Here is a 27,291-nt window from a genome sequence, read left to right as displayed (position 1 = left end):
TAATGAAAGAAAACCTTGGTTCTCTTAATAAAGTATTGAAAGGAGCTGATTTGGATGGCAGCAAGCTGCTCAGAGGTCTCATTACTGCTGTGTTTTTCCTTTGGTCAGGTAGCACTGTTGTTCTCTTTATCTGTACCTATCAGACTGCTTTTGAAAGCTGCTCTTTGCGTTCTTCCTTTCCAGGCCTGGTGCCTTGATTGCAAAGGGCAGATCAATATTTTAACTTTTTTACCCCCTCGATTTTGGCCATGAGAATTCAAAGTGGAAAATGAACTACTTATGGGATCAACATAACTCCTTTCTCTCGCTCCCTATGATAACAATGAACTAGGCTGGAACCTCTCCTGCATGCAATGAAAAGTTACTTAGCTTTCTCCTCAATGTTTCTAACCTGTGACCATTTGAAGTGCAGTTAGACTTGTCATTCCTTGCTATTATTCTTAGCACTTCAGATTTGTGGTCTTAGGTGACTTCAAAACCAGAGAGCTTTCTTCCATAAGAATCTCATTTTTTGAGGAATTGAGTGATTCTAAGATATTTTTTCCCTTCCTTTTTTTACCATGATTAATAGTTGCCACATACACAACTTGTTGCAGAGTATCAGAATAGTTTAAAGAATTGCTGATATTTTCTAGCCTGTTGTAAGTAACCATGGTGTTGGACTGTTTTGATCAATCATAGAACTAAATCTGTCATGAGGATACAGCAAATCTGCAGTTACATCTGATGATGCTCAATATTAACAAGAAGAGTAATTATGGTAGCAACAGAAAGTTACTGTGTTTTGGAATGTGAATGTTAAGATGTTGTTGTACTGAGTGGTTTTTTTCCCCCTGTGTGGGAGTGAAGAGCAGTCTGTGTTGAAAGATGTGTTTTGGCTTGTTTGGCTTGAATTCATGAAAAGTAAGGTTTCTCATTCTGGGATGTTAGTTCTGAAGGCTTGAAATAAACACAAACAAAGCTCAATGAAATCTGTGTTGTTACTACTCTTTCTCATTTTTTTTCTCACTAGCTTTCTTATGAACACAAAGAAAGCAAGATGCCAAGGTTGAAACTGTGAGATTGCTGAAGTCAGCAGAGAGTTTACCATCAGTGGCAGTGGCACCAAAATTCCACTTACTGCTTATTTAAAGTATTTGTTCTTCTCTTCCCTGCAGTAGGTCAAACAGGTTTTTTTTTTGAAGACTCACTGAGATGCTCTCTCTGTATATTTGCAGCTAGGGAAAAGCTTGCCTTGGAACAAACTGGATTTTTCAGTGGATTAATCTGTCCCATAGCTTTGTAATGAGATTATGGTTTATGCTGATTTGTTGCAACAGTACTGGTATATCCAGTCATTCCAATAGCAAAATGCTAATCCTAGAGAAATAAATCTGTCTTCTTGCTGGCAGGCATAAAAAGAATAGGTGGTTGGGAGTCTCTGCTCTCTTGTTAGGTATTAGTGGATGATAGCTTAAGTTCAGCTTCAGTTGGGATTGAAGCAATTTGATTGTATCAGGCTTCTGCAGAGGGATTGGAAATTGCAGAAATAAAGCCTTATCTCCTTTCTCTTGATTGTGAAATACTTAATGGTTGCCCAGAGCAAAGTCTGATCACAGTGCTGTGAGGCTGAAGGGTTACATCAATGCACAAAGTACCCCAGGTAGTAACATAAGGCAGTCTGGGGGTGATGCTGTCTTTGCTCCTTCCGAGCTGAGCAGGTAGGGTCAGTGAAGCAAACTGGATTCCCTGTTCAGACAACTGAAAATTGTTGCAGTGTAGCCAACAGCAGTTGCATTTCATCCAAGGTGTACAGGTGGCAAGAGGCTTCACCTTGGACAAACTATTTTGTGGGTAGATGTATCTTGCCCAGCTCTTCTTGAAGCTGCAAGAAGATTCAGTGTTCCTCCCTCCACCATCCAAGGTGGAAACAAGTGTAATTGCTGGTAGCAGTCCTTGCTGCAGATGACCAGCTTTTGGACAGCACTCTGGGCTGGATGGAGTTGGACAAATCTCATGGACATTTCCTGCATTGTCTCAGCAGCGAATTAACGAAGAGATGGTGTGAAACTGTTGGTGAGTTTGTGAGGCACAACCTGAGCTGGCTTTGATGCCTAGCTCTCAAATAAAAATATTTTTAAAAATATATAAAAAGCACTTTTTAAAACTCTTTTGTAATTAAAAAGCAACTCTGAAGACCAGTAGGTTGAATCTTAATCTAAGAGACAGCACACAAGAATTTGAACTGATTTTGCCTGATCTTCGTGCTTTACTTACAACTTTCCCCCATTTCTTGTTTTTGGCAAAAGAAGGAATAATATAAGTAATCTTAAAATAAGTATGAATCCTTATGCTGTCAAACGAAACTTTTCACCCACTGGGAGATGTGAAATCTGTGCCACTGATGGAAGGTCAAGTCAGTATGACTTTGGATTTTTTTTTTTTTTTTTTTTTTGAGAGAGAGGAGTGTTAAATTGCAGTTTGAATCATGACAGAAATGCTGGTTGATTCAGATAATAGGAAGCAGCACAAATAATGTGCTGCAGGAATGGAAGTGTTAAACGGAAGCACCTATTGAAAACTACTTGGGAATTTGAGAAGGAAGAAGGGAAACTGAAAAGTGAGGCTGATTATCAATAGTCCTGGATATAACTGGAATTTTTTTCTAGATCCTTGTGTTGCAAGCTCAAAAGATTGTGTAGCTGGGTACAGAGCCTTCTGCTTTCATCTTTTCCACTATGCTCAGACACAGAAAGTCAGCTGAGACCACTGTCAGGCTTTCCTAATGAATCTGCCCACTTTAAATTAAAAATTTAGTACACTACATTATGTAGCCCTGAGATGTTTAAATTTTAACGTGCCTTGGGTTTGTTTTGGTTGGGTTGTTTGGCTGGTTTTTTTTTTTCTTACTCCTAGAAACTACAATATTTGCTCCTAGAAATTACAATATTTACCCTTTTAACTTACTGGCAGTCTGTATTTAGACCTTGCATGATATACTCCCACACAGGTTGTTATGCTTTCTTTTAAACAAGGAAGTTTCTCTGATCAGCTTGATTTTAATTTTTTAATCAACCTTTTTTTGTGTCTGTATGGAATAACAAAGTGAGACTGATAACATGAAACAGCTTTCAGAGAAGGTTTTTCTTCAGTAGTAGTGTTTTCTGCAATTGCATGCTCTTTCTACTTCTCTCCCATTAGGCATTTTATGCAAGAGTAACTCTTCTGAGCATCTGTTCAGTCATAGTGATAAAAAAAAATTCGATTTTTGTCAGTCTAACATTGCTACAAGTAGGCTTCATCACGTAGCAAAATATTTCTGGGACTTTCTTCCTCTTCCTATAAGGAACATTACAGTGATGTGATTTTTTTTTCCTACAAATTTGCTTTGCTACTTCAGTCTGGAAAATTCAGATGTTGTTCTGTACCTAATGAACTTTTTCCGCTGACCTACATCACAGACCAGTGCTTTTGCAGAAGAAATAGGACTGGCAGGCTGAGCAGCTCAATGGAGATTTGACTCAGTAACGAAGGACGATGCCAAAGCTTAAGCAAGCAAACCACCCTAATTTAATATTTATTAGTCTTTGACATTCATTGAGGTGCATCTCCATAGATAAAATACACAGCAGGTAGTCTGCAGTATGATGCAGTGTGCAGAAAACAAAAGGTTTGACTTTCTCCCTCCACCCTCCCTCAAGAGTTCAGATGGAGTTCTCATGAGGAGAGGTTGCACAGCCTGCTGAATAATAACAAAATAATTTGTCCTAATTTAAATATTCAGACTTAGCAAGAACTTTTTGTTTCTTCACCCAAAACATAAATCCCAAACTCATCATTATAAGAGAAGGAAGCTCTAAGTATTAGTGAAATGATCTGTAGGAAAAGAGGCAGCTGTAGTGCCAGTGAAATGCTGTGGCAGTAATACAGCTGAGTGCTGGAGGTGGTGAAGGATCATGTGTTGACAGCAGTGTGCAAGTCAGATGGAAGCTGTCCTGTGCACTGTTGTAAGGAACTTAGAGTTCTCTTTCCATAGCCTATTGCCCATGCTAACAATCTGAGGGGTTTTTGTGTATGTTTTTCAGAGAACTTGTACTCTTAATACCATGAAAGCAACATACTCAGTGCTGCTTGAGCACTGGTGGTGCTTCTGTGTATCCCTGAATCAAATGAGTCCAAATTCAAATTAACAGTAAATGCTCTTTGTGATGCAGCCTGGTGTACATCTTTTTGTTTTAGCTTACTTGGTTTGTGTGGGACAAGAAGTTGCCATCTTCTGGATTTTGTGGATGTTATGCCTTGGTTTTTGTTGTGTTGTATTTTAAGAGATCAGAAGCCCAAACAAACAACTGGCTAAAAAAGAACCAAAGTGCTGAGACCTCTTTGAAGTTTATGTTAAGGATTAGCCCACCACTAAGAGGAAACACAGACTCTCAGATAAGAATGGCTCTTGAGTTATGATTGGTCTTTTCTTTCTTTCTTCAATTTTTTTAAAGACAAAAGAATGTTGTGGTACCCAGCCTTGTTTTAACACCTGGTAGTACTGCAAAGGCTTGCAGGTACCTGTGGAGCTCCCAGACCCTCACTGCCAAGGAGACTGAAGTGTGTGAGATGCCTGCAGTTCCCAGGTGCTCACTGTGTGCTGCCAGGTGTTTCTGACCTGTGTGTGGTCTCCTCAGGTGTGCTGTCTCATCAGTGCTCGGCCCTGGGCTTCCCATTTTTAGATGGGGTCCCCCCTAGCTTTTGTGCTGAGGAGAGGCCTTGGCTTCATCTTTTACCTTCTATGGATCTCCCAATAAGATGAAAAGAAATCTAATTAATTGTAAGTGTTACCTTGTGTGGGAGCTATGTGACTAGCTATGTCTGTAGAAACACAAGTTTGCCTTTCCAAAAACAAGACAGCTTTTATTATTTTACTAGTGCCTGGTTTTGTAGGTTCCTTCTTTTGCCATGAAAAAGCAGTGCTGGCATTTATATTTGTGCTAGCAGTGTGACCTCCCTCTGACCCAAAACGTCTCTTTGCACAGAGCCATGCAAGTCTGTAATACTGTCTTTTTTTTTTAAACAATAGATAGATTATAACTTCATTTCATACTGTGTGGGGCTGTCCTTTTGTTTTTGTGGTGTAGTAGGGTAATGTTAAGGTTTATCTTAATGCATGGCTTGTTTGGTCCTCAGCTAGGGAACATCCAGGGAAGCTGCATGCCCAGTGGAGCAGATAGTGTGTAAGTAGGGCTCCTCAGTGCAATGGGAGCATGATGAATAAGTAAGAACCTCACTTCTTTCTTTTTACTGGCTTCTAATAGTTTTGCTTTCTCTTACCTTTCAGTTGTTGCCAGATAAACCTCCTTCCCTTGTAACACTAGCCACATGCTGACCGTTCTGCCTAATTATTTCACAGCATAGCTGCTTACCTGTCCAGCCAGCCACTTCTTTTTCCAGTTGCACAAATTAACACTTCATTCCTGGCAAATATTAGTGCAAACTCGAGGGAGAATAAGGTTGATGTTACTCTTTTGTGTGGTTTGGTAGGCACCTGGCTGAGTACCTGGTCATGATTTTTAATATTGCTGAGATTTTTCTATGTAATGATATGTAATATGATTATGGAACATTAGATGGAAAAATTAAACTCACCACCTACTTAACTGACCAAGACAGTCCGGGTGATGCACTTAATTGTACAGCATCTGTTACCTTGCATGCAGATGGTGTTCAGGCTTAATGAAAACACATGGCCCTAAGTCTTGCTGAGTTTTCCCTGGGGTTCCACAGGCATCTTTTTCATCAGTTATTTCACAAAAGCCATCTCAAGTTTCTTGTGAGCTCCTGGTTCTTTTCCATAAGCCTTTTCATTCCAGAAAGAGCAAATTCAGCCTGCTTGAACTGATGTGCAAGGAACAGCATTAAGCTCACTTTGCAGTCCTCCGTGATGAATGAGATGAGTGGAATGTGTCCGTAACCGTCTTCCTGGCAGGAGGAAATGGTATCTAGCTCATCTGGTATGTGTAAATGGAATCTGTTATGTTACTGGAACCTTGTATGTGATGACTTCTCTTTCTCTGAATTACCTTGCTACCTACTATTTTAATGTCTCCAGACGCAAAGCTTATGCTTTAAGGCAGCGATGCAAACTCTTAGCCACAATGACAAAGTGTGTGGCGTTATAAAGCGTTTATATTCCTGTACATCACTGCCTATTTTTAGCATTGTAGTTTCTGTGAGTGAGTGAGTCATATTGGTCTGAACATTTTGCAGTGACTTGAATGTTAGTTTTTCAATATTAGGAGGAGAACCTTAAAAGTTTTGTTGTTGGTTTGTTGTTGGTTCTTTTCATTTGTTTCATGAGTTTTCTTTAGTGGCTGGTGTTGAAAAGTCATTGTTATCTTTGGCAAGCGGAGTAAGTGGGACCTGTGTGAATTTTCTTTTGTGGACTGTAATGGGACATTAGGAAAAGGCTCTTTACTGAGAGGGTGATCGGTCACTGGAACAGACTTTCCACGGCAGTGGTCAGGGCACCAAACCTGTCAGAGTTCAGGGAGGATCTTGATGAGACTTAGGCATATGGTTTAGTTTTAGGTAGTCCTGTGAGAAATGAGCAGTTGGACTTGATGGTCCTTATGGGTCCCTTCCAGCTTGAGATATTCTGTGATCCAGGAGGAAGCAAAGAGGAGACAGGAGTGCTCAGTCTCCTTCAAAACTGGAGTGGTCTTCAGTTCTACTCCTGAGACTTTGGGGAATTTACAGACATTTTGGAATTGTGAAATGCTAAACTAAATAAAAACGTGTGTGTCTTTAGAAAGTAAGCACTGGCAACAGCTTGCAGAGAGGTCTCTTTTCAAAAGAAATGAGCTTCTTTCTCTGCTGCAGCATAGACATATATGAACTCAGTCCCTGCATGTAGCTGACCTCTGTTTTCTCACCTGGTTCTTAAAAACTGCAGGTGAAAACAGAATTTCGTCTCTGAATTTGTGGATGGGGGTATCATGTCCCTCCTCCATCAGTCTTGCTACAGTTGTTAGCTGTTAATTTGAAATTGGAGTGTTTACAATGACAGAATCAAGATTTGCCAAATGTGGATGGTCCGGTTTTGTAACTGGAAAGAATTATTAAAGTAGTATTGGCATTTAATGTAGGTAGTATTTAATAAGCATGGGACTCTAAATGAAGCAATTAACTTTTTTTTTTTTAATGACTGTATCAACATGTGAATGATTTTACTTTCCTGGTCAGCATTTCCCCTGCAACTACCCTTCAACAAGGATGTTGTTGACAATATTAGAGGGTTTTAGGAATTGTACAGAAATGGGTCATGCAATTAAAAAATGATAGTGAATCTGATTTGCAGTGAAGACCTGAAGACCTATTGCAATGCTACTTCAGTGGTGCTGAGCGAAGTACCCAGATACTGATTGTGGTCAGAGTGCTTGTGGGAGATCAGCTTGTGTTGGAACATACTGGTTGCATTTTCAGTTCCGAGGTGTGATGCTTTTCATCTCGGGCAAGGATGGGTGTTGACACTTTATTTAGGGTTTAGGAGCTGCTAGTGAATCATGGGTGTCTTAGTCTTGGGCATTATTATGAATAAACTTGACTCATATTTTGGAAGGAGGTAGGCAACTTGGGGAAGGGTGGGGAATTGAATGTGGTAGTTCATTGCTTCTCTTGACTTTTATTTGGGGGGGTTAAAAGACCAGCACAAGTATTTGCCTGTAGATTCTTTGTAGTGGTTTAATTATACTGCAGGCATGTGGGGCAGGGAGGAGAGGGTGAAAAGATAGAGCAGCTAATCCACACTGGATCATAAGAGACAAAACTGTTACTAAAGATGAGTGGCCTGTGTTCTCTGTTTTCTCATGGCGTCTTATTTTTATGTGAGCAGCAGCGTAGGAGTGTGTTGAATAGGTGAGAACCGAGTTGCGTAGCTGGTGAATGTGAGGGCTGCCGAGTTCTCTCCCACACGGCTAAAATGTGATTAATGGAAGGCTTGCATAACTTACGTTACTGCGGTGGGGGGGTGGGATCAGATTGAATGTGTGTGGCTGTTTTGCAAGGTATGGTTGGCTGAGAAAAGTGTGAAGGCCTGGCTAAGTCTGGCCTGGGTTGGGCTGGGACAGGAGGTGTGTAGCAAGGGTCAGTCAGAGGTGCCTCCAGCCTCGAAGGTCCTCCCCTCCAAGAAGAAGCCACTTTAAAATCACTGAGCAAGTCTTATGGGGGAGACAGAGTAGAAGAAAAGGGAAGACAGAAGTGAGTTGCTTTGTTGTCCTCAGTCGCATTTTCCTCACATAGCATGGAGGCCATGATTAGCCAGGTGTTTCTGAGAGTCCAATAATCCCTTGGTGACAAGGAGCCTCTTCCTGTTAAGCAAACCCCAGGAATCTGTCTCACCTATGGTTAGGAAAGATCAGGGCTTGGTAAGGACAGGCCCTTTGTTAAGGAGCCACAGGGAATGTCACCTCCCTGTCACACCTGCTTCACCTTGTCTCCTCCAGTCTCCTGTGGCAAAGCACAAAATTCGTTTCCGATGTAATCAGTTGCAGCAAATAATTTGTGTAATGAGAATTGTGGTTTCCAAGGTTCTGTTTAAAGAAATACAGCTCCTTCCAGCTCCAGACTCAATTACATAGTCACTCTTGGACCTGCCTTACTAATCTCTTTTTACACTCACCTGTCCCACCCAGTTTTAGTGGAGCAACCACTTAAACAGATCGCAGCATGTGAGCCATGGCTAGAAACACCTTTTCATAATGGGTGTCTTTATTTTCCTGAGAATATCTTCCTCAGATTCTTCGAGGGTGACCCATACTGTAATTATTTCCCTGCAATCCTGGATGTAGAGTCCAGCCTCCCTTGAGGTTTTCTGGGTATTCTGAAATTATACCTACAGATTGTAAGGCAGAAAAAAAGCATACTGGAAATGCTTTGTACTTTATTCCAAATTTGTTCACCACTGTCAGTGAAACTAGTAAAATACTAGGTCTTCCCTTAAGTATCCTTGGTTTGATTTTGTTGTGGGACAGAATAATTACTTGTTGCCACAGATTATAGGAAGCATGAGTGTAACTCTCAAAACTGAAACATGAGTTTCAAAGAACACCACTTATTATTATTCTTATTGTTGTTATTATTATTATTACTGTTATTATTGTTATTATTATTGTGCTCTCCCTCAAAATTGTAAAGCTCTGCAGCAAGCTGAAGGTAATTTTTATACATAGTAGAAGTTGCTCTGTGAGCAGAAAACAGGAGATGCCCGAGAGCTGATAATTTGCTAAAAATTAGCAGATGCATAATTCTTTCAGCAAATATATCTGAATTTCTTTCAAGATATGGATGGGACCAAAGAGTTCTCATGAAGCACCATGCATGGCAATTTTGCCACTCTTCCTGAGGCTTTACAAGATCACTTATCCCAGTGTGCTGTGGGTGGAGGGTGGTGCTTCCCAGGGATCAGGAACTGGTGTTAAGCAGCTGTCTAGGCCGCCAAGGGATGTGGTCCAAGGAGCACCTGGAAACCAGTTCATGGAAACAGCTTGTTTACCTGGAAGTTACTATCTGTGCTCTGGAAAAGAAGGAAACCTAGAAGCGTACCTTCATAGGAGCAAGAATAACTGGTACTAAGCATCTTTGTATATACCTTTTGACTTCTTAATTTTTACATTTTTTGTTTCTCCTCTACATTCCCATCATAGCAGTTGACCCATGGTTATAAGTTAAAGACCCAAATGTGCAAAGCAGGAACGTTTTTAAGGTTTAACAGGCTATGGAACAGCATTCCCATGGAAGTCCATCTATTGGACTCTGCAGGTTGGGGCAGGTCTCTCCCTTGTTTAGCCAAATACAAGTTTCTGGAGGAAACAAGCAGAATCCTGTGGCCAAAGGGTGTAGGAGCAGATGGTCGTAATGGTCTCTTCTGATTTAAAATCTAACAGTTCTCACACACACCAGTTGCTGTGTTTTAAATCGTGTAGGAGGGTGCTTTCTGATAGAATGGGAGCATGAAATCAGGCAGGAATTGGGTGTGTAGAAGCTGCTGCCTATGATGGAAGAGTGCCTGTTGTGGGCAAAAAAAAAAGCTTACTGGGAAATAGCTGTCCTCTGCAGAGATTGAACAGAGGAAATGTCTGCTGCCCCGGGCTGAGGAAATTCTCATTCTTCCACTGACTTTCAGGAATATCAGGACAGTGAGGAGAAAGTTCAGTTTGTTGGCATAGCTGAAGGGGGTGGGTTTTGTCCAAACTTGATTCCAGGGCTAAACTACTTGTGTTATTTTTGGCTGTAGCTGCAGAGGGCTGGTGGGAGAGAAGGAAAATGAAATTTGAAGTTTCGTTATTCTTGGCCCATGTTTAGTGCCTACTGAGTATTCCTGAACATCCAAGTGACTGCTTTAAAGACACCTTGAGAAAGGCTGTTTTTTGGTGTGCTTAATGCAGAAGGGTACTGAGCAGGACTGCAGGTGTGTGAGAGCAGTTCTGTGATGATATGCAGAACAGTTCCCTGCTCTGTGAAATTTTGTTCATATATCATGCTCGAGATGTGTAGCTGGCACATTGAGTGGTCCGTCTTATGTGGCTCTTGCAATTGCTGGAAAACCAAGCAAAGCACTCTAGACCTGATCAGGTACTGCAAACCATAGAGGAGAGGAGGATGCTCTGCAGAAATGCAGAGGAGTTATTAGGGACAGGGGAAGAAAAGAGGGCTGGGTCTTGATCTCTGACTGTGTTTGGGATGGATTTGACAGGTACCAGAGTACAGGAGAGTGCCTTAGAAAGGTGAGCTACACATTGTCTGGTAAGGCTTCTGGTTGAGTTTCACTCTGAGAGGGGACTTTGGTGTGTGTGAATTTTTATCTTTTTCATATATATATATATATATATATTTATTTATTCATTTCTCCTCCTTAAGTGATAGGATTAAGTTTATAGACATCTGAATGGCTAATTAAGCAAGGGCTTGCAAAGGGATAGAATGATCAAGATGAAATCTCTGTATCTGAAAGTGTGACATCCAGTTACTACTGTATGGTAGTGTGATGCTGATCTTCTAAAATATGAAAATGTGTTGGGGTTTTTTTTTTTCCTTTATTTAAAGGACCTCTCAAGTATTTATATCGAGTGAGATAGGCAGACAGAAATAGAAATATGAAAAGTCTGTTTATGCAGAAAGCTGAAAAAGGAGCCCCAGAGCCACTACTCAGTAATCTAGATTGCATCTCTGTGATATTGTATGCATGGCATAATTTGCTTCATGTTTGTTTTCTGGAAGGTAAGATGCTTAAGCTGCAAAAGTGAATACTGTGTAGAGTTGAAATTTACATAATTGAATTTTTAATTATCAAAACATCTGGAAAAAAATAAACACCAATATGAATAAAATGCAAGTTAAGTTTTCCTAATTCTTCATGTAGTAAGTGTGGCTTGTTTTATTTTTTAAAAAAACCCTACATCTGTTTTGCAGGAGAAACTGTAGAAGGTCTTCGGGAGAGTGATTATCTTCTGATACATTCGTGTCGGCAGTGGACAACAATCACAGCTCACAGTCTGGAGGAGGGTCACTACGTCATAGGGCCAAAGATAGAAATCCCTGTACATTATGCAGGTAAAGCTATTGTTCACCTGAAATACAATGCAAAAATAATGAACTGCCTACCACTTACACTGATCACTATATTTGAGAGAGTGAAGCTAAGCCTCTCATGCCGTGTCTGTGAGTTAATGTTTTAAAAATGTTACAGAGCAAGAGATACTGACTTGCTCCCAGGGCTGCTAAATAGATGTATTTCATTGAGCAGCACATTGACAGAACACGTAGCTTTGTAGAGGAATTGGTTTCAATTTGAGCATAATGAGTTGCTAGCACTTCTCATGTGTGAATTTGGAGACACAAGTGTGAAAGTTTGAAATTGCCTTGAAATGTTTGGTCAAAGATGGAATAGGTTTTACACTCAAGCTGGAGCGGATTTTCTGATATTTCCATGTTAAACACCATAATAATACTGCAATTTTAAACTAATGCTCCTCAGGAGTGCCTTGTCTTTGTCTGCCTTTTCGGGTGATAGAGTAATACTGTTGTTCCAAGTAGCTGTGATCCAACTAATCCATATTTATTTTACGATTTCAAATTATTTTTACTTTCCTAGGAAATTATTTTTAATACTGTCTCCTGCTGTTTAGTGTTCTTATTCACAAGCTGAACAGAACAATAAAATGTGAGTGGGAAGTGCTTATCTTACAGCAGTAGATAGAAAACTTTTAAAAGCTGGAAAGTGTGAACTGAAAGAGACATGGCTACGAAATAAAGATGTGGGCTTAGTGGTTTAGTCTTCTGTATAACCAGTTATCAATTGAATAATATACTTGGCTCTGCTACAGTCTCCTTTAAAACACTGTGCACTGAGGGTGTGCTGAGTTGGACAAGACCTGGCTGAATTGTTTCAGTGATGCAGTGATGCACCCTATTTCAGTGATGAAAATTACACTACTTGCCGCCTTATGCCCTGTTTCTCCTTGGAGTTCACTGCTGGAAGGTTAATTTTTCTAAGATATGTTTAAAAGCTTTGGTCTGATGGCATATAGTGTCATAATATATGCAGCTTTAAAACTCCCCGAAGTTAACCTTCTTAGTATAAACAGTTTTTAGTGCTTATGCTTAGTAACAATTTTTTTACACCTCCTGGCTGCATAAGTTCCAGTGGTGTGGACAGATAAACACTTCCTTCAAACTGAATGCCATGTTTTAAAATTCTTACACTGATTCCTGGAAGAAGGAGAACAGAAAATAAAATGGTTATTGGCATGAAAGAAGATCTTAAGGGGTTTACTGGAGGCTTGGTTCTTAATTTTTAAAGTTAAAGATATGCTAAGCAGAGTTTCCTGATTCCTCATGCTTCCATTCATCCATATCTTGAATTTACACAGACACCAGCAAAATTAAAATCTATCCCCTGAGATATAAAAGTGTCAATGTGCTTTTCTTCCTGGCCTGTGTTAATGCAGGAAAAGAGGGTGTGTTTAGTTAGCAAAATACATTTTGCTGTCAAAGAAAGTTGCCTGCCACAAAACCCTCATTAATGAGATGAAAATATCTTAAAGTTCAGAAACTTCCACCTAGTGACGGCACTTACTGAATGCACGATGAGCTCCAGTGTTGCCTAAGGAACGTCACAAACGTGGTCTGGGCTAACTTGCAGAGCCAGAGCATGTCTGATGGGTTTGCCTACATGAAAGGAGAGCTCAATCTATGCATGTGAAGGATTAGGTAGCAAAGCACTGCAGTTTGGCACTTGGGTGCTAACATGAATGCAATTAGAAGTGTCTTCCATGCCCTAACGATTAACTTGTGCTGCTGTGGAGTAGCATACAGAAATCCATGAGCTAACACTGAGTGCTTTCAGTGCTGCCCTGTGCAGTGCCTCACATTCACTGCTCCTGGGATCCAGAACCCCCTCTGGAGAGGCCAGGTTGCCTAAGCCAGCTTGCTGGGCTGGGTGCTGACCTGGATTATAGGACTGACTTTTTGCATGGTTAAACTTTAAACTTCTGTCCGCTAAGATGTACTGGCTACCAGAATAACCCTTAGAGATGGAACATAAGAGTTCATTGAAATTACTTTCTAGGTTTGTTTTGGCTTTAATAGAATAGCTTTTTTTTTTTAATCCCCAGAAGAATTTCAATGTCACAAATTGCAATATTATTTTGGTTGTAACAGTTGAGCAGGAAGAGACACTGAAACCGATTTTGTTTTCCTGAGATTATGGCTTAAGTACCACAAAGTCATCACTTGTATATATAAATACGAGCATAAAATAAATCTTATTTTGCTACTCGCTAAATCAGATTTTGATACACTTATTAAACAATACAACAAATACAAAACAATACAATAAAGCTTTACTAAAGAAGGGAAATGCTGTATTTTGCATTTAAGTGAAATTATATTAACAGAACCTGAGTTGTGCAGTCTTGCTGATGGTCCTTTCCCTACTATGAAATTGCTACCCTGGTTGTTTCTTTTGGTGATGGCAGACATGGTTAATTTTTGCTATTAAAGATCATATGTGACAGCTGTTAGTGTAACCATTCTCTCTTGAATATTCTCTCTTTAGAGTAAAAGTTAATGTGCATCAAGTTAAATTTTCATGTAATTAAAACCAAGTAACTAATGTGTTTCTGGCTCTTAAAACAATAGGAATCTTCATGTGCATATAGAATGGAGAGCATATCAAAATTAATGTCCTGATAGTGTCCTGTGAAAGAACAGTTTTCACAAGAATCCAAGGTAAACCATCACAGCAGATGGACATTCTTTTGGTGTCCTTTGCTTTCCTCAGATACACAATTCACATTTGATATTTACAGGAAGGTCTTATCAGCTCTCTGTCTGAACTAGTTTTGTTTTGTTCCTGGTACTCTGATATCCTTAATACCTGGATTTCTCCTCTAAAAGCAAGTGTGTATTACTGATACCCTCCAGCTGATGTTAAATATTACTGTTACATTTTGCTTAGGCAGCGCGGTAACCTTTACCTTGATAAATGTCTCCCCTGGTAGCCTCTGGAAAACGCTGGTTTATGATCTGAATTTGGAAGATACACAGGGAATGTTGGTACCTTGCAGAATTACACTTTGCCGTGCTGCTGCTTGCTAAGGAGGATACTTTCATTCTTCTGCAGAGGTTCTGCATAGGAAGATGTGTCCCAGGGATATGCTGGTGACCACATCTCAGATGTATTCTGTGATAACTGAAAGACACTCTCTCAGAGTTTTACTACTGCAACCTTCAGCCGTTGTCTGACTCTTCTTGCATTACCTTCTAGGACTCTACAGCTCAAAACTATCTAAAGCTTTTTGAGGATGCATCAGCTCAAGCCGCAGAGGTGTTCTGCTCTGACTGTAAATGGTTCTGTCTGTTGCAAATGCCTGTGCTACGTGGCCACAGTTGTTTATGTGTGCAGATTATTGATGTGAAAGTGGATGATCAAGTTGGATGTGGTTGCTTAAAACCTGCTGTACAGGAAAAGTGGCACAGAAGGCTGTGGAGTGTGTGCATACCCCCACCTACACAGTGCATTCTTTTCTTTCAAAGGCCATGCTAGTGTTGGTGAGTGCATGCAATGAAAGAAAAAAGTACTTTGGGATGGGTTGGCAGCATTTAGGTAATTTTGCCCCAAATATGCACTCCCACGTTTAATCAAATCATTACAGGACTTTTAATGTTGGGGGTTTTTAGGGCCTTATCGCTGTTGTTGGAACTGATGGTTCATTTTCTTAACTGTCTGTTTGGTTTTTTCCATTCTGAGAGGAAAACTGTTACTCTGAGATTACATTAAAAAAACCCCAAACATACAAATGTAAAAATCCTTTTCTTTTTTTGTAATTGTCTACTCAGTTTTGCCCAGAATTAGGAAGGAATCCCTCTTCTGTCTCTGCTGCCACCTGTGTGCACATAGGAGGCAACTAATAACAAAAATACTTCTATAAAGATATTAGAAAGTAACACCCTATTCCAGGGCGTGCCACACCGTAACACATCCGGGCTGTTGAAAATATTCCTGTGAACTCACACCTCCCTTCCACAGAGTGCAGGTGTGGAACTGCTAGTACAGAGTAATCACTGATGCCCTGGTCTGCTTGCTTACCTAAGTGTGCTGATAGCTTTCTTAATGCCTTTTAAATGAGGAAATATAAAACCTTGTCATGTGAACCTTCCCCAGGTGGGGTGTTGGATGGAATGAGTCAGAAGGCCCTTCTCTGCTGTTGGAACTGGTGTACAACAAACGCCTTACTGAAACCTGTTCCTACTGGTTTGATTTGTTAATCACGGAGTGGTGCCTGATGGGCCTGTTCCTCCCCGTGCCCTGCTAGCATGGAGGAAGACGCTCTCTGCAGGTCTTCTCAGGAGCGAACTTGCCTTGGCAGCAGGAGAGCTCCCTGACATTTGGCAACATGCAGTTGCAGAAGTTTCTCTCTCAGGCCCATGGCTGCCTCCAAGGCACAGTTTGGCCATCCCTGTAGGCCTGTTGCTATCCACTCTGGAATAGCCATCCCCTGGACACTGAGGGAGGAGAGCATGGTGTGAATTAGGCATCTCCCAGTTGTCTTGAGATGATGACAGCAAGAGCAGCTGCTGTTTCTCATTAGCCACCCTGAACCTGATGCATCCAAGGTCTGGAAGAGCTCCGATTTTTCCTTCGGTAATGCTGAGCACTCTTAGATGTTTCTAGTGTGTTGGGTCTTCTGTAAGTTTGCTGTAGAGCTCTCTTCCTGGCCCTGGGGAGAAGAAAAAATATTAGAGTGGCACACATCCTTTGCTTGTCAGCATTATGGTATCTGCTGCCAGCTTGTGTTACTTCGGGGACAAAGTGGGAGCCTGCTTAAGTTCAATTCAGACTCTCCACTCCCTCAGATGCAATTTAATGCTGTCTGCTGATCAGGGAAGGTGGTGCTGGACAAAGAGCGTTTTGTCCAAAGCTTTGCATCCTTGAGAAGAGCGAGTGGTGCCAGGGAAAGCTATGCCTGCTCTTCTGAGTGAGTTGAGCAGCACATCTCTGATGGGGTAATTTTAAGTTCAAAGAGGTGTGTGAGATCTAAGGCAGGGAGGGACACACTGCTCTGGAGTAGAGAACTTAGGTGAGTCCTTTCCAGCCAACAGGCACACCACTCCCTGATACAAAATGTTTTGCACTCTGATTTGTGTTTTGCTTTGAACTTACCCTGGCACCGAGCTATCACATAGTTCTCCTGAGGCTTTCGTGCTCTACAGCTGAGTATCACTTCCTAGAGAGCAGAGCCCGAATGCTGTGCGCCTGAGAGAGGCAGGCTGCCATGTGTATGTGGGCTTGTAAATGATTAATGAATGGATATCCTCAGAAGAAAAACCAAGAAAACAACCTACACACACATTTAACCCACCCAGTACCCAAGTTTCGTTTTGTTTTTTTCTTTCTTTTCTTGAAAAGGATTGTGCATCTGAAAAGAAACTGGAGGTTTGAAAACTTTTCTTCACAGGTTCTTCTAATAAGAGAAAGCATTGCCACCAGCATATAGCCTTCATGCTTTTAAAAGAGAAATATGACTTCTGTAGTTCTGAATACTTGACTGTGGGAAGTTTCTTGAGCACTGCAACCTTTCTTTCCCCATAAATATGTAGAATAAAGTGTATTTGGTATTCATTTAAAACTGTGAAGTACTGCCTGAATATTGCAGAGAGAGAGGGTATTCACTTTATTGAACAGTTTGTGCCTCCTCAACTCTGAAATCAGTAATGTCTGTAACACTTGTAATTGCCCATATAGCATCATTACATGCTTTTCTGGAAATGTTTATGCTTTAAAATATATTTATTGACTTGATTTTAGTTTGTTGCTACCTCATTTTCCCCACAAAGACTTAGTGTTTTTTATTCTAGGAAATCACAGCTTTGTAGTCTGGAAATTCTTCATATTCCTGATTTCTCAAACCTGTCGCCTTGAAAAACTGGATGAACTCTTATATGCAAGCAAATATCCATATTCCTCTTTTTTTTTCCTCGAAGAGTTACCTTCAACAAGTTGTCAGACCTTCCCATGGTCCTGTCTGTTTGTTACTTCACTTTCTGTACCCATTTGAATTTTGGCAAACATGTCTCCATTGATCTACAGTGCAGTATCAAAATGCAGTCAATGAGATTGCTGGCAAAAATTGCTTATTTCTTTTGCATCTCTGGGTGCACTTGTTCTTCCTGTTCTTTCATCTCCCCCTATTAGCCAGCCTGGTGAAGTAGCAGCTTTTTACCTAATTTTAATGAAATATTCCCCGTTTATCAGATAACGTGTTGGAGAATCTCATCTACTTTGCATTTTGTTTTATAACTGCTAAGGAAAGTATACATATGTCTTCCCTTTTCTTACCCCCCCTTCCCCCTTCTTGTAGAGTTGTGTGCTGACAGCTTCCCAAAATGGAAGCTATGGATCAGCAATACCTTTTCAGTGTGGAGAGATGATTCAAATTTAGCGTCGAGTGAAACGACGCTGTGCAATTCTTCATCAGGTTGCACTGATGAAGAATTCACTTCATCAAGAATCTTTCACTTGAATTCATCTCTCTGGACTCAGCCAGACTTTTTTGCAGTGTCTAGTTTCCCTGAAGTTACCATTCTCATGAGTTAAAATCAGCAGACTGTGAAACTTTCTTTCTTTGCACATATACAACCTTATGTCTATGGGAGATTTCTGGTATCCCCTACAGAACTTGTAGAATTTGCTTGATGTTCCGTTTGGTGGGTGGTTATATCAAAGTTTGGATCCAGCTTTCTAAAGATACCATGTTCAACACTCCTTTAGTTCAAATTTACCTTTCAGATATTTCAGATGGGCCAGACTGGAAAACTGGAACTGCGGTAAGAGTCTGCAGCCCTCAAAGACTGTTGCTCTTTGATGTAATGAGAAAAGTAGGATCAGTTCACAGGGTAGTAATATTCCAAGTAATGGAGGAAAAGTCTGACTGTGTTCCAGAAGTTCATGGAAAGAAAATACTTGCATTTTCTGTCTTGCTTTCTAACCTGGAGAATTGGTCAGACACCAATTCTGCTATAAAATATGCTTGGTTTCATGGAATTTGCTTGGTACCTTAAAGGGTACCTTAAAACCTTGTGATGACAGTGATATTTTTCAATCCTATTACAGTGAGCTACTAAGTGGGAAGAGCTGTATCCTTTTAGATACAGCTGTCTTGCTCTCCTCTACCTTGACTTCAGCACAAGTATAATCTTATGCTTGTTTTAAAAAGAAAACCCCTAAGATTTGCTTCAGCATTGAATTTGTTTTATTTGTGAGAAAGGAAGTAGGAAGAGAGAGGGAGAACTTGCAGCTTTTACAACTGATGGCTCGGAGTATCACATGTTCCTCTCAGACTTCCACAGCTCTTGGCTGTTACTCAAAGTCTGCAAACTTGAAAGTTGCTGAAATTCAGCTGTGACCTTACAAACATTCACTGTAAGGTGGTGGTTGGTTTTTTTGTTTCATTTTGTTTGCTTGTTTCAGATGTCCATGGGCAGCAAAAAAGCCTATTGGAGTTGCATCAATTAGGAAAAAGTTCTAGAGGCTCATACAAAAGAAATTAACTGGGGAGGATGACTTTTTGAAAGATTGCAATTGAGGGAAGGGTGGAATAGCAGCCAGGAAACTGGTTCCCAGAAGACTGGGAGATGGCCTGAATCACACGGGATTTGCTTGGCATTGCTTGAATTACTTTGCCTTAGCTCTTGCCTGGTACAGTGGAGTGCTGGGCTCATTTGCATGCTGCTGGAAAGACTTAAGTGCTTGGGAGGGGGTCTTAAAAGCTGCCTAACTTAACCACTGGGAAGCTGAGAGAAAAAGGCTGATCCCCACTGGGAATCTGAGGTGTATTCAGGGCTGCACTCAAGGCTCCAGTCTGATCCCTCATTTCTAATGATTTGAAGCCACCCGAAGCACTAGCTACAAGGAAATTGAAAATGTGGCTCCTGAGTTCCCAAGAGACAGCTGTTCTCCTTTTTCATGAGGTCTAACTTCAGAATTCAAAAGGGAGGAGTTGTATGAGCACTACAGCCTACCCAGCTGGTGAGCTGCTGCCAGCAAGGCTGGGGCAGAGAAACAGTGCCTGTTTCTAGGCACTGAGCAAGGCGTGAAAAAAGTGAGAAGCTGCTTCACCCCTTGCCTACCATGACAGGCCCACAGAAAACCATACAGTTAAAAGTCTTTAAGGACCGTTAAGAACCTCAAAGTGGGTCTCTTAACCTGTGGTCTGTAATTGCAATCTGGAACTTCACACCAGTTTTCCTAAAGTAGGAATTTCACAATTTTAATATCACCCATCTGGCCTTGAACTTATCCCTTGATGGGAGAAAAGAATAAAGAGAAGGGAGTTGTAAAGGCTATGTTTAATCAGTTAAAAAATATGCTTTCCCTTCTGTGCAAACTTGGGGGAAGAATTTTTATTAAATTCTGAAAAATGGTATATTTTGAGTTGATGGTTCATATGGGTGATGATGCCTTTTATTAATCTCATATGTAACACTGCATGAATTTTCATACAGAGTACCAGGTGCAGAAGAGAGCAAGCACATGTGACTGCTAGGAATGAAGCAGTCACCAGTGCAACTATCCCATGACTCTTACCTGGATCATTGTTCATGCTAGTAGCAGGTGAAGACTCTTGCAAAGAAGTACAGTCCTTAATGCTTGGGGAATTTGGTTATGGGCTACCGCACACTTCTTTTCATTTGGTGGATTCTTCTGCTTTTGGCTTCACTTCGTTTCAAGTTCATCCCCATTTTTTCCTTTAGAGACATTATGACTTGTTAGATGAACTAAATCTGCATGGGAATTTGTGAGGGAAGAAATTGCCATGAGCTTTCTATAATTAGTCTATCAAATCTCTTTCAGACAGACTGTCCCTTTTCCTTCTGGAGGCTGGAGGGGGAACTGTTACAACTGAGCCAACATGGCAAACAAGCAAGGCAAAAATTATTGATGTCTTTTCCTTCTGTAAATACAGAACCCAGCTGGCAGGAATGTAGAGCAGGAGTTTTGATAGGTCATGTGTGTTTAGGGAGGGAGCTGCAGAGAAATCTGTCTCACAGGATGGCGTCATCCTGTGAATTTTTGGATGCCTAAACAGATGATTTTTTTTTTTTTTCCCCTTTTTTTTTCTGCTGGAGGCAGTATTTGCTGCTCAAAACAACTGATAGGAAGTGTGGTAGGAATTCTTCGGTCAGCATCCTCCCTATGGAAACCGGCACACTTCATGTCTGGGAACGAGAGCTGGTCACGTCAGTGCTGCCAATTAAAGCAACTGACATCACTGATGTCCTAAGCTTTGACTGAACTACTGTACCAATTGGTGCCAATAGGAAAATAAAACCGTGCTATTTAAGTCATGTATAACTGTTTATATGGAGAATGTAATTTGTGTGTTTAATTTAGCCTGTGATCCAAGTCAGTGATTCTGCTGTGTCAGGGACAGGCACTTCTGTGAGCTTTGAAAGTTAAAGAAGTGGAAAAACTGGCTCTTTCCTCTGTCATGGGCTGTTGTGCAGAGCTTTTCTGTTCTCAGTTGGCAGAGATGAACTGGTTTCAGTGGTGGGGGGGAAGCTATTAACACTAATAGCAAAGGTGACCATTATTACCTGGATAGGAGGAACAAGGGTATTTAACTTCTTGCTCTGAAGGACCTGTGCAACAGAGAGAAACTGAAAGCCTGTACTTACTTTCTCGCAGCTTTATGTACAGACATGAAGCTCTGTATTCCATTCATTCCCTCTACTGCAGGTGAGACTCAACTCTTCTGGTGAACCCAAGTGTTCAGTTTGACCCCAAAAGCAGGTGGAGCAGGGGCAAAGAAGGAAATCATTGTACGCTGTAAGAGGGCTTTCATAAATGTCCTCAAACTAAGAACGCCAGGCTGCTGAGCCACCTGTCACAAAATCTACAGCACTGACAGATGCTACTGTCATCTTGGATGGTTGATAGCCTATGTAGAGTAAGAAAGACCTTTTAAATCAACGTGTTAAGAAGGTTATATTTTTCAGGGGAGGCACCTTCACATCACGCTCTTTAAATATTTGTCACTGGTTCAACCTTTCCGGTTCATCTCACATGAGTCCTGTATTGCAGTGGACTGGGAGTAGCCAGCCAAGGCTGGCTGGCTGCATTTGAGTGGCTGAAATAATTCAAGCTGGCTGCATCTATTCATTGTTGCCTTGTTTCATGGCACTCACCTGATTCTTCTTTTGCTGTGTGTGGACCAGCTCATCATGTGAAAGGTCCCATTTTTATTATGATGGCTGCACACGTGCTCAAAAAGGAAGAGGGATGTGTGAGTAGGATGCAAGATCACACCTGAAGATCTTCATCAAAATGATGGGAAGTGCATTTGTTGTGTGCTGCCAGAATAATTGTTTGTGTATTTTAATTTTTTTAACAATTAGTAACCTTTTGAGCATAGGCAAGTGTGAGCTATGTGTCTGTGGAGGAGAAAGCTTTCTCCAATCAGTACTTTTGCTGAACACTGTCTCTGATAAAATGCCGCATGGGCCTCTGCATTTCCAGACTCAAAAAGCAAAGTCTGTGTAGACCAAGTGGGATCACCGTGAAGCTTGATGGGGAAAGTGAAACAGGGGTGAGATGGATGGGCAGGGTAACTTGAATAATCCAGTTCTTTAGCTACTATGTCTCTGCTAAATTAATTACTAGGATTCAAAGTATGTAGGAGAATTTGCTACACAAATGGCACTGCCAAAAATAGAAGAAAAACAAAGTAGTACTGCATTAGATTCATGGATCATAGCTGAGAAATCTGTACAAGTGTGACTTAGAAACCCAGAACCAACTGCTGGGAAGGATGTGTCCCTCAGAGTCAGTGTAGGAGAGGAGCTACAGCATATCCTGGGGTGTGGGATGAGAAATACCCTGAGTAGGAATGAAGTTGCTGTATGATATTAAATCAGCTTTAGGCTTCACTAGACACTGTGGGATGCTGGATGGGGGAAATGGTCAGTACCTGTAACTGTTCATGATATCAGATTTTTTTCTATGCAGTGCTGTTGAACCTTCCAAGAGAAGAGTTGCTATAGAAACATAGCACGTGAATTTAGACAAACATTCTAGATAAAATCAACAGAAAACCTGAATTTGAGTTCAGACTGGTAGTGTCTTAAAACAGTATGTAAATAGAAGAGAGACTGACATTTATAATAAGATCTAGTATGCATATGTTCCTCTCTGAAAAACTACTTTATCTGAGTCTAAGAAAAGGCTGAGATGGACTCGAAATCCTAAGGGTTGGGTTGGTTGATTGTTTTCCCTTTTTTTCAGTTTGATTGCTGCTGACTGACCACTGTCCCACTTCAGGAAGTCTGTGGGTTACCTTTGTTTGTCTCTTGGTGTGTCAGTACACACACTGTTAGACACACAAAGGTGTCAAAGGATCAGATGGATCTAGTGGATCCAAAGGTCTCCAAGAGCTGCTCTAGGTAGCTGGCTGCGAGCAGATGTGCTTGTGCTGCCTTCCTAAGCTGGGAGCAAAGTGCACAGACTTCTTAATGGCAGACAGGCTTGGCTGATCTTGTCATCTTATGTTCCTGTAGTCATCCTGGTGGCTGAGGGAGTGTTAGGGCAGTAGCAGGGAGGAAGAGGAGTGAGGGGGAAGTGCTGGTGGAGGGGGGGAAGTAGGGGACAATAGCAGCAGCAGCATGGGTGGCGGTGGATGGCAGGAGGAGGAAGAGATGTAGGGACAAGGGCTCCCCACTGGGAGGTCAGGAAACACCAGCCTGGCAAGGATGAGGTGTTCTGCCAACCCTGCTGTGGAATCAGGGCTCCCCTGTCAAACTGGTAACTTGCTCTGAGCCCCGAGTGGCTCTCAATACTCTGCTTATGAAAATTTCTGGTGCCATTTTAACAAAAAGTTGCTTTGCTAATCTGCATTTCTGGTTAAAATTCTAATGACTAGAATTAGTCTGTTTAGAAGAAAGAGACATATGGCAAGCAAATGGCCCTTTTTAATGAGCCTCCCACTCAGCAGTTGGCTGCTCATCCAGTTTGTGTGTGGCACAGTCTTAGAGCAGTATCTTCTTGCCAGATTAAAAAAAAAAATTAAAATCCTACAACCTTTTGGTGAGTTTCCTCTCAGAAAGTGGGGTGGTAAACATTATAATCTATTAGAGAAAGACAAAACATCACTGTAGCTTCTGCAACAATTTTTACCAAAATGGTAAGAAAATATTCCAGAACCTAGTTTAGAAAACTGGAAAGCACACAGTTCTTTACCTCTTAGTGGTGGATGGGTACCATATATACTTTTTTAGAGCATGTGAAATTTTCAATGATAAATAAAACAAAGTAACATAATGTCTGACTTCTGAAAGTCACAGTAGTCTGAAAGGCTGTAGTAAATTAATGCAGCTGGTCTATATAATCCTGTTAAAATACTTTCAATAAATACTTGTCGGAAAATACTGTATTTGGTAGCCAGTAGTGGGTCTGGAGGATTGATGGGACCATTGTTTCTAAACTGTGGGTGCCACCAGTATGGGAGCATAAAATTTATGATGATCAGTCTCTGGTGTCAGTAATGGCTGTGTGACTGATCTAAGAGAAATCCATTGCCAAGGTGTAGCTGTGCAAGGATTCATGGAAGTAAAAACTTACGTACTTATCATTCAGCCTTATGACTTCAGATGAACTTGTGGTAAGGTCAGGCTGTCCTTCACCTCTTAACCTTGCCTGCTGAATTCTGTGCTATGGCAATGACTTTTAATATTGGCTCTGACGTTAGTGTTTGTTCTCATGTTGGAATTAGTTTGTGTGTAGCAAAGGGAGAATACCTCATGCTCTGTCACCTTGCTGCTAACCCCTTCTGAAGTTCTGCCTCGCCTGATGTGCAAGTAGCGCTGCTTTTCCTTCCTGCTCTCATTTCCAACACTTTTCCTGTCCACTCAGTGATTGAAAGTGCGAAGTACTTTGCCACCCAACCTCTGTGTGCATTTGAGGCTACCCAACCCTCAGCTGAAGAGAGAGGGCTGCTTGAGCAGTCCTTTATTTTGAGCACTGCCACTACATAGTGGGTTTGTTGGATCCTCTGTAAGAAAGAGGTTGGTTAAGTACTTCTACAAGAAAAAAAGAGAGATGCATGTCAGACCTGTTTCAGTAGGACTGCCTGAAAAAAAAATGGGAGGCACTGGAGTTCCCTGGGGTGGTAGCAGTAGCAGTAGTGTGCACCTAACTCTTCACCTGGTGCTATTTACTTTGCCTTTAGTTGCCATGGCTAAAATCCTTGTGGCTCTTTCAGAAGAGAAAAGGAAGCTATTAGCAGCAATGACTGTACTCCTCTGGCTCTTTTGATAATGTATGAACTAGTAATTGCAACTTAAAATAACTTCTCCCAGTCCATCCCTTGGCTGCACAGTTGTTATCTAAGCAGCCTGGAAACAGAGCTGCTGCTGGCCTCAGGCACTGCCAGGTCTGGTGTCCGACAGACAGGTTCGAAATCTGGGGCCAAGCTTTTCAGCTGGCCAACATAGTCTGGGTGGTGGAGAGTTTTTGTAGATTGTTAATCTTCGGTCTTGCAGGCTTTCTTCCAACTGTGTGTGTCTAACAGGGACTCTTGGGAAGTTCTCCCTCCCCAGGCCTTGTCTGGACATGAGCCAGCTGAGTGCAAATGTACAAACCTTTTCTATGTCACATTGCTGGTGACCAATTATAGCAGCACAATATGGAGGGGGGGAGAGCGGAGGCATTTGACCCTCTGTATTTGCCAAGTCATATTATCATAGCCAGGTGTGAATAATAGCCATTCTCTCTCTCTCTCTCTCCATATATATATACACCCCCCAATATCTGATCTCACTTTGATTTGATTTCCAATGTATCTGTATACCCAAAGGCAGATTACTCCCAGCTACTTCTTTGTGTGTGAGCAATAAAAATCATTCTGTGTGAGTGGGTTGAACTTTTTTGGGGGGAAATGTAAATATATTTTAAGGAAGGTATGATCTGATAGGCAAATAACTAAAAAAGCAATGTAGCAAAACTGCCTACCTAATTTTACCAATGGGGCTGAGTTAAACTGTATTATTTGCTGTTGGGATGCTCGTGGGCAATTTTTTTTGTTTTTAATCTAGGTATTCCATTGTAAAGTGTGAAGGGTGTGTACACTCTTATAGCATGGTGAATTAAATAGGATCATTGAGGAGCTGGCAGGTCCTGCTGACTGCAGTAAGTAGTTGACAGTTTTGTATCTGGGAAGGAACTCATAAGGTATCTAGCTTATTTCCATTGTATTAAATTCATCTGAAAAGGGGTAAAGAAAATTTAATGCAACCCAAAAACAGGCTTCTGCACTTTCCTTCTCTGGTTCTCCAAAAACAGCCAGAAGAATTTTTTCATGTGCCATCTTCAACAAAACTATAGTACTTCAATATATTTCAGTATTTCATTTGGCTTCAGGTGTCTAATGTTACAAATTTCAAGAGCACAGAATAAAGTTGACTAATGTGTTTGAGGGAGATGGTGAAAGAAGTATGGGATGCTGTGAAATTCCTCTATGACAGGTTGCCTCAATTTGTATACATCTGAATGGGTGTGCAAGGAAGCTGGTGTTTCCATTAGAAAGTTTCTGCAAAAGAAGTTTGTAGTCCATACTTTCCATTTTGAAAAAGCTCTTAAGGGAGTGGGGAAGGAAAGTTGAGTCCTAGAATTAGAAACTTAGTAAGTGTTTAAGGCCTATGAAAATTAAATTTCTCTTCCCCAAGTTTTGAAAACCAAGCCACTATTTGAATGCTTCTGAGAGGATTGCTCTGTCCAAATCAATAGCAGGGTTATCTGCTGCCTTAATACAATACCCTTTTCAGGGTAAGAACATTTTCAGCTTCAAAAGCCTGTTGTGCTCATAAGCTGCTCTGATGGATAGGAGTTGTACTGCGTGTAAACAGAGCCCCTCACTTTGAAGGGCCTGTGTCCTAGGAACCATATGTGTGATTTATGTGCATATTTCTAGTGTTTGCATTGTGTGTGGTGATGGTGGGTATTGACTGTTTTCCATAGTTGCTGGTCCAGTCACAGTGATCCTTAGATGCATTTATAAAATAAAGTGGAGGAGAAAATAAGCATTACTGCCTGGGGCCTCCCCTTGAGCACCAGTAAGCCCTGCTCTTCCCAATCTGAATCAAAAGTTTCAGCTGTTGCCTTTTGAAAGGCAGCACTTGAGTAATACTTGATCTTGTTCGTAATTTAGTTGGATCAGTTTAAAACATATCTCTTTGTAAAGGCTTAGTTGTTTATAAAGCTGAAAACCTTGTTTGGATAGCTATTTGGAAAACTAAAATGGGGGACCTGGTTGGTAAGCATTTGCCCAAGGCTTCAGTATCATTGACTTCAAAAGAAATCAACAATAGAAACAATTTGAGCTGGTTTTGGCAGATGGGGCTTTTTGTTTCTTGCTTTCCTCAGTTGGAGGGATGATCTTGGGAATAAAGACTGAATATTTTGACTAGTATTGTTATAAATATTAGTCTCCCTTGCAGTAATTCTCTGTACTGAACAAATAAACAAAGCTGTTTTAAAAGTTTGTTCTTACATGTGAGGAACCATTAAAATTAATACAGATAGCCTCTTACCTATGTCCTCAGACAGTTTCTCCGAAATAGATTTAAAAATAAGTTTGTGTGTTGTCTTTTTACATTTAGGCTCTGCTTGTGGTACACAGCCACAACTCCATGTTGTTGCATGCTAAAACATGTTGTATCATGTCTTCTTAGGCCAGATGAGTTTCACAAGTTAATTATGCTTAAAATTAACAA

At 41.0% G+C, this 27,291-nt stretch overlaps 1 protein-coding gene across 2 annotated transcripts in view; it reads left to right on the top strand.

The window, feature by feature from the left end:
* GAREM1 (GRB2 associated regulator of MAPK1 subtype 1) overlaps window positions 1–27,291 on the top strand; it is a 102,415-nt gene that overhangs the window by 11,339 nt on the left and 63,785 nt on the right. Inside the window, exon 2 of one of the 2 annotated variants that reach the window (XM_048286720.1) lies at window positions 11,437–11,577. In XM_048286720.1, the coding sequence (XP_048142677.1) occupies window positions 11,437–11,577 (141 nt within the window). Of the gene's footprint in view, window positions 1–11,436; window positions 11,578–27,291 lie in introns of those variants that run through there. The other variant, XM_048286721.1, reaches the window with a different exon arrangement.

Source organism: Corvus hawaiiensis, chromosome 26 (assembly GCF_020740725.1).
Source record: "Corvus hawaiiensis isolate bCorHaw1 chromosome 26, bCorHaw1.pri.cur, whole genome shotgun sequence".
In the NCBI taxonomy this organism is placed as follows: Eukaryota; Metazoa; Chordata; class Aves; order Passeriformes; family Corvidae; genus Corvus; species Corvus hawaiiensis.
This window is presented reverse-complemented; position numbering and strand designations above follow the sequence as displayed.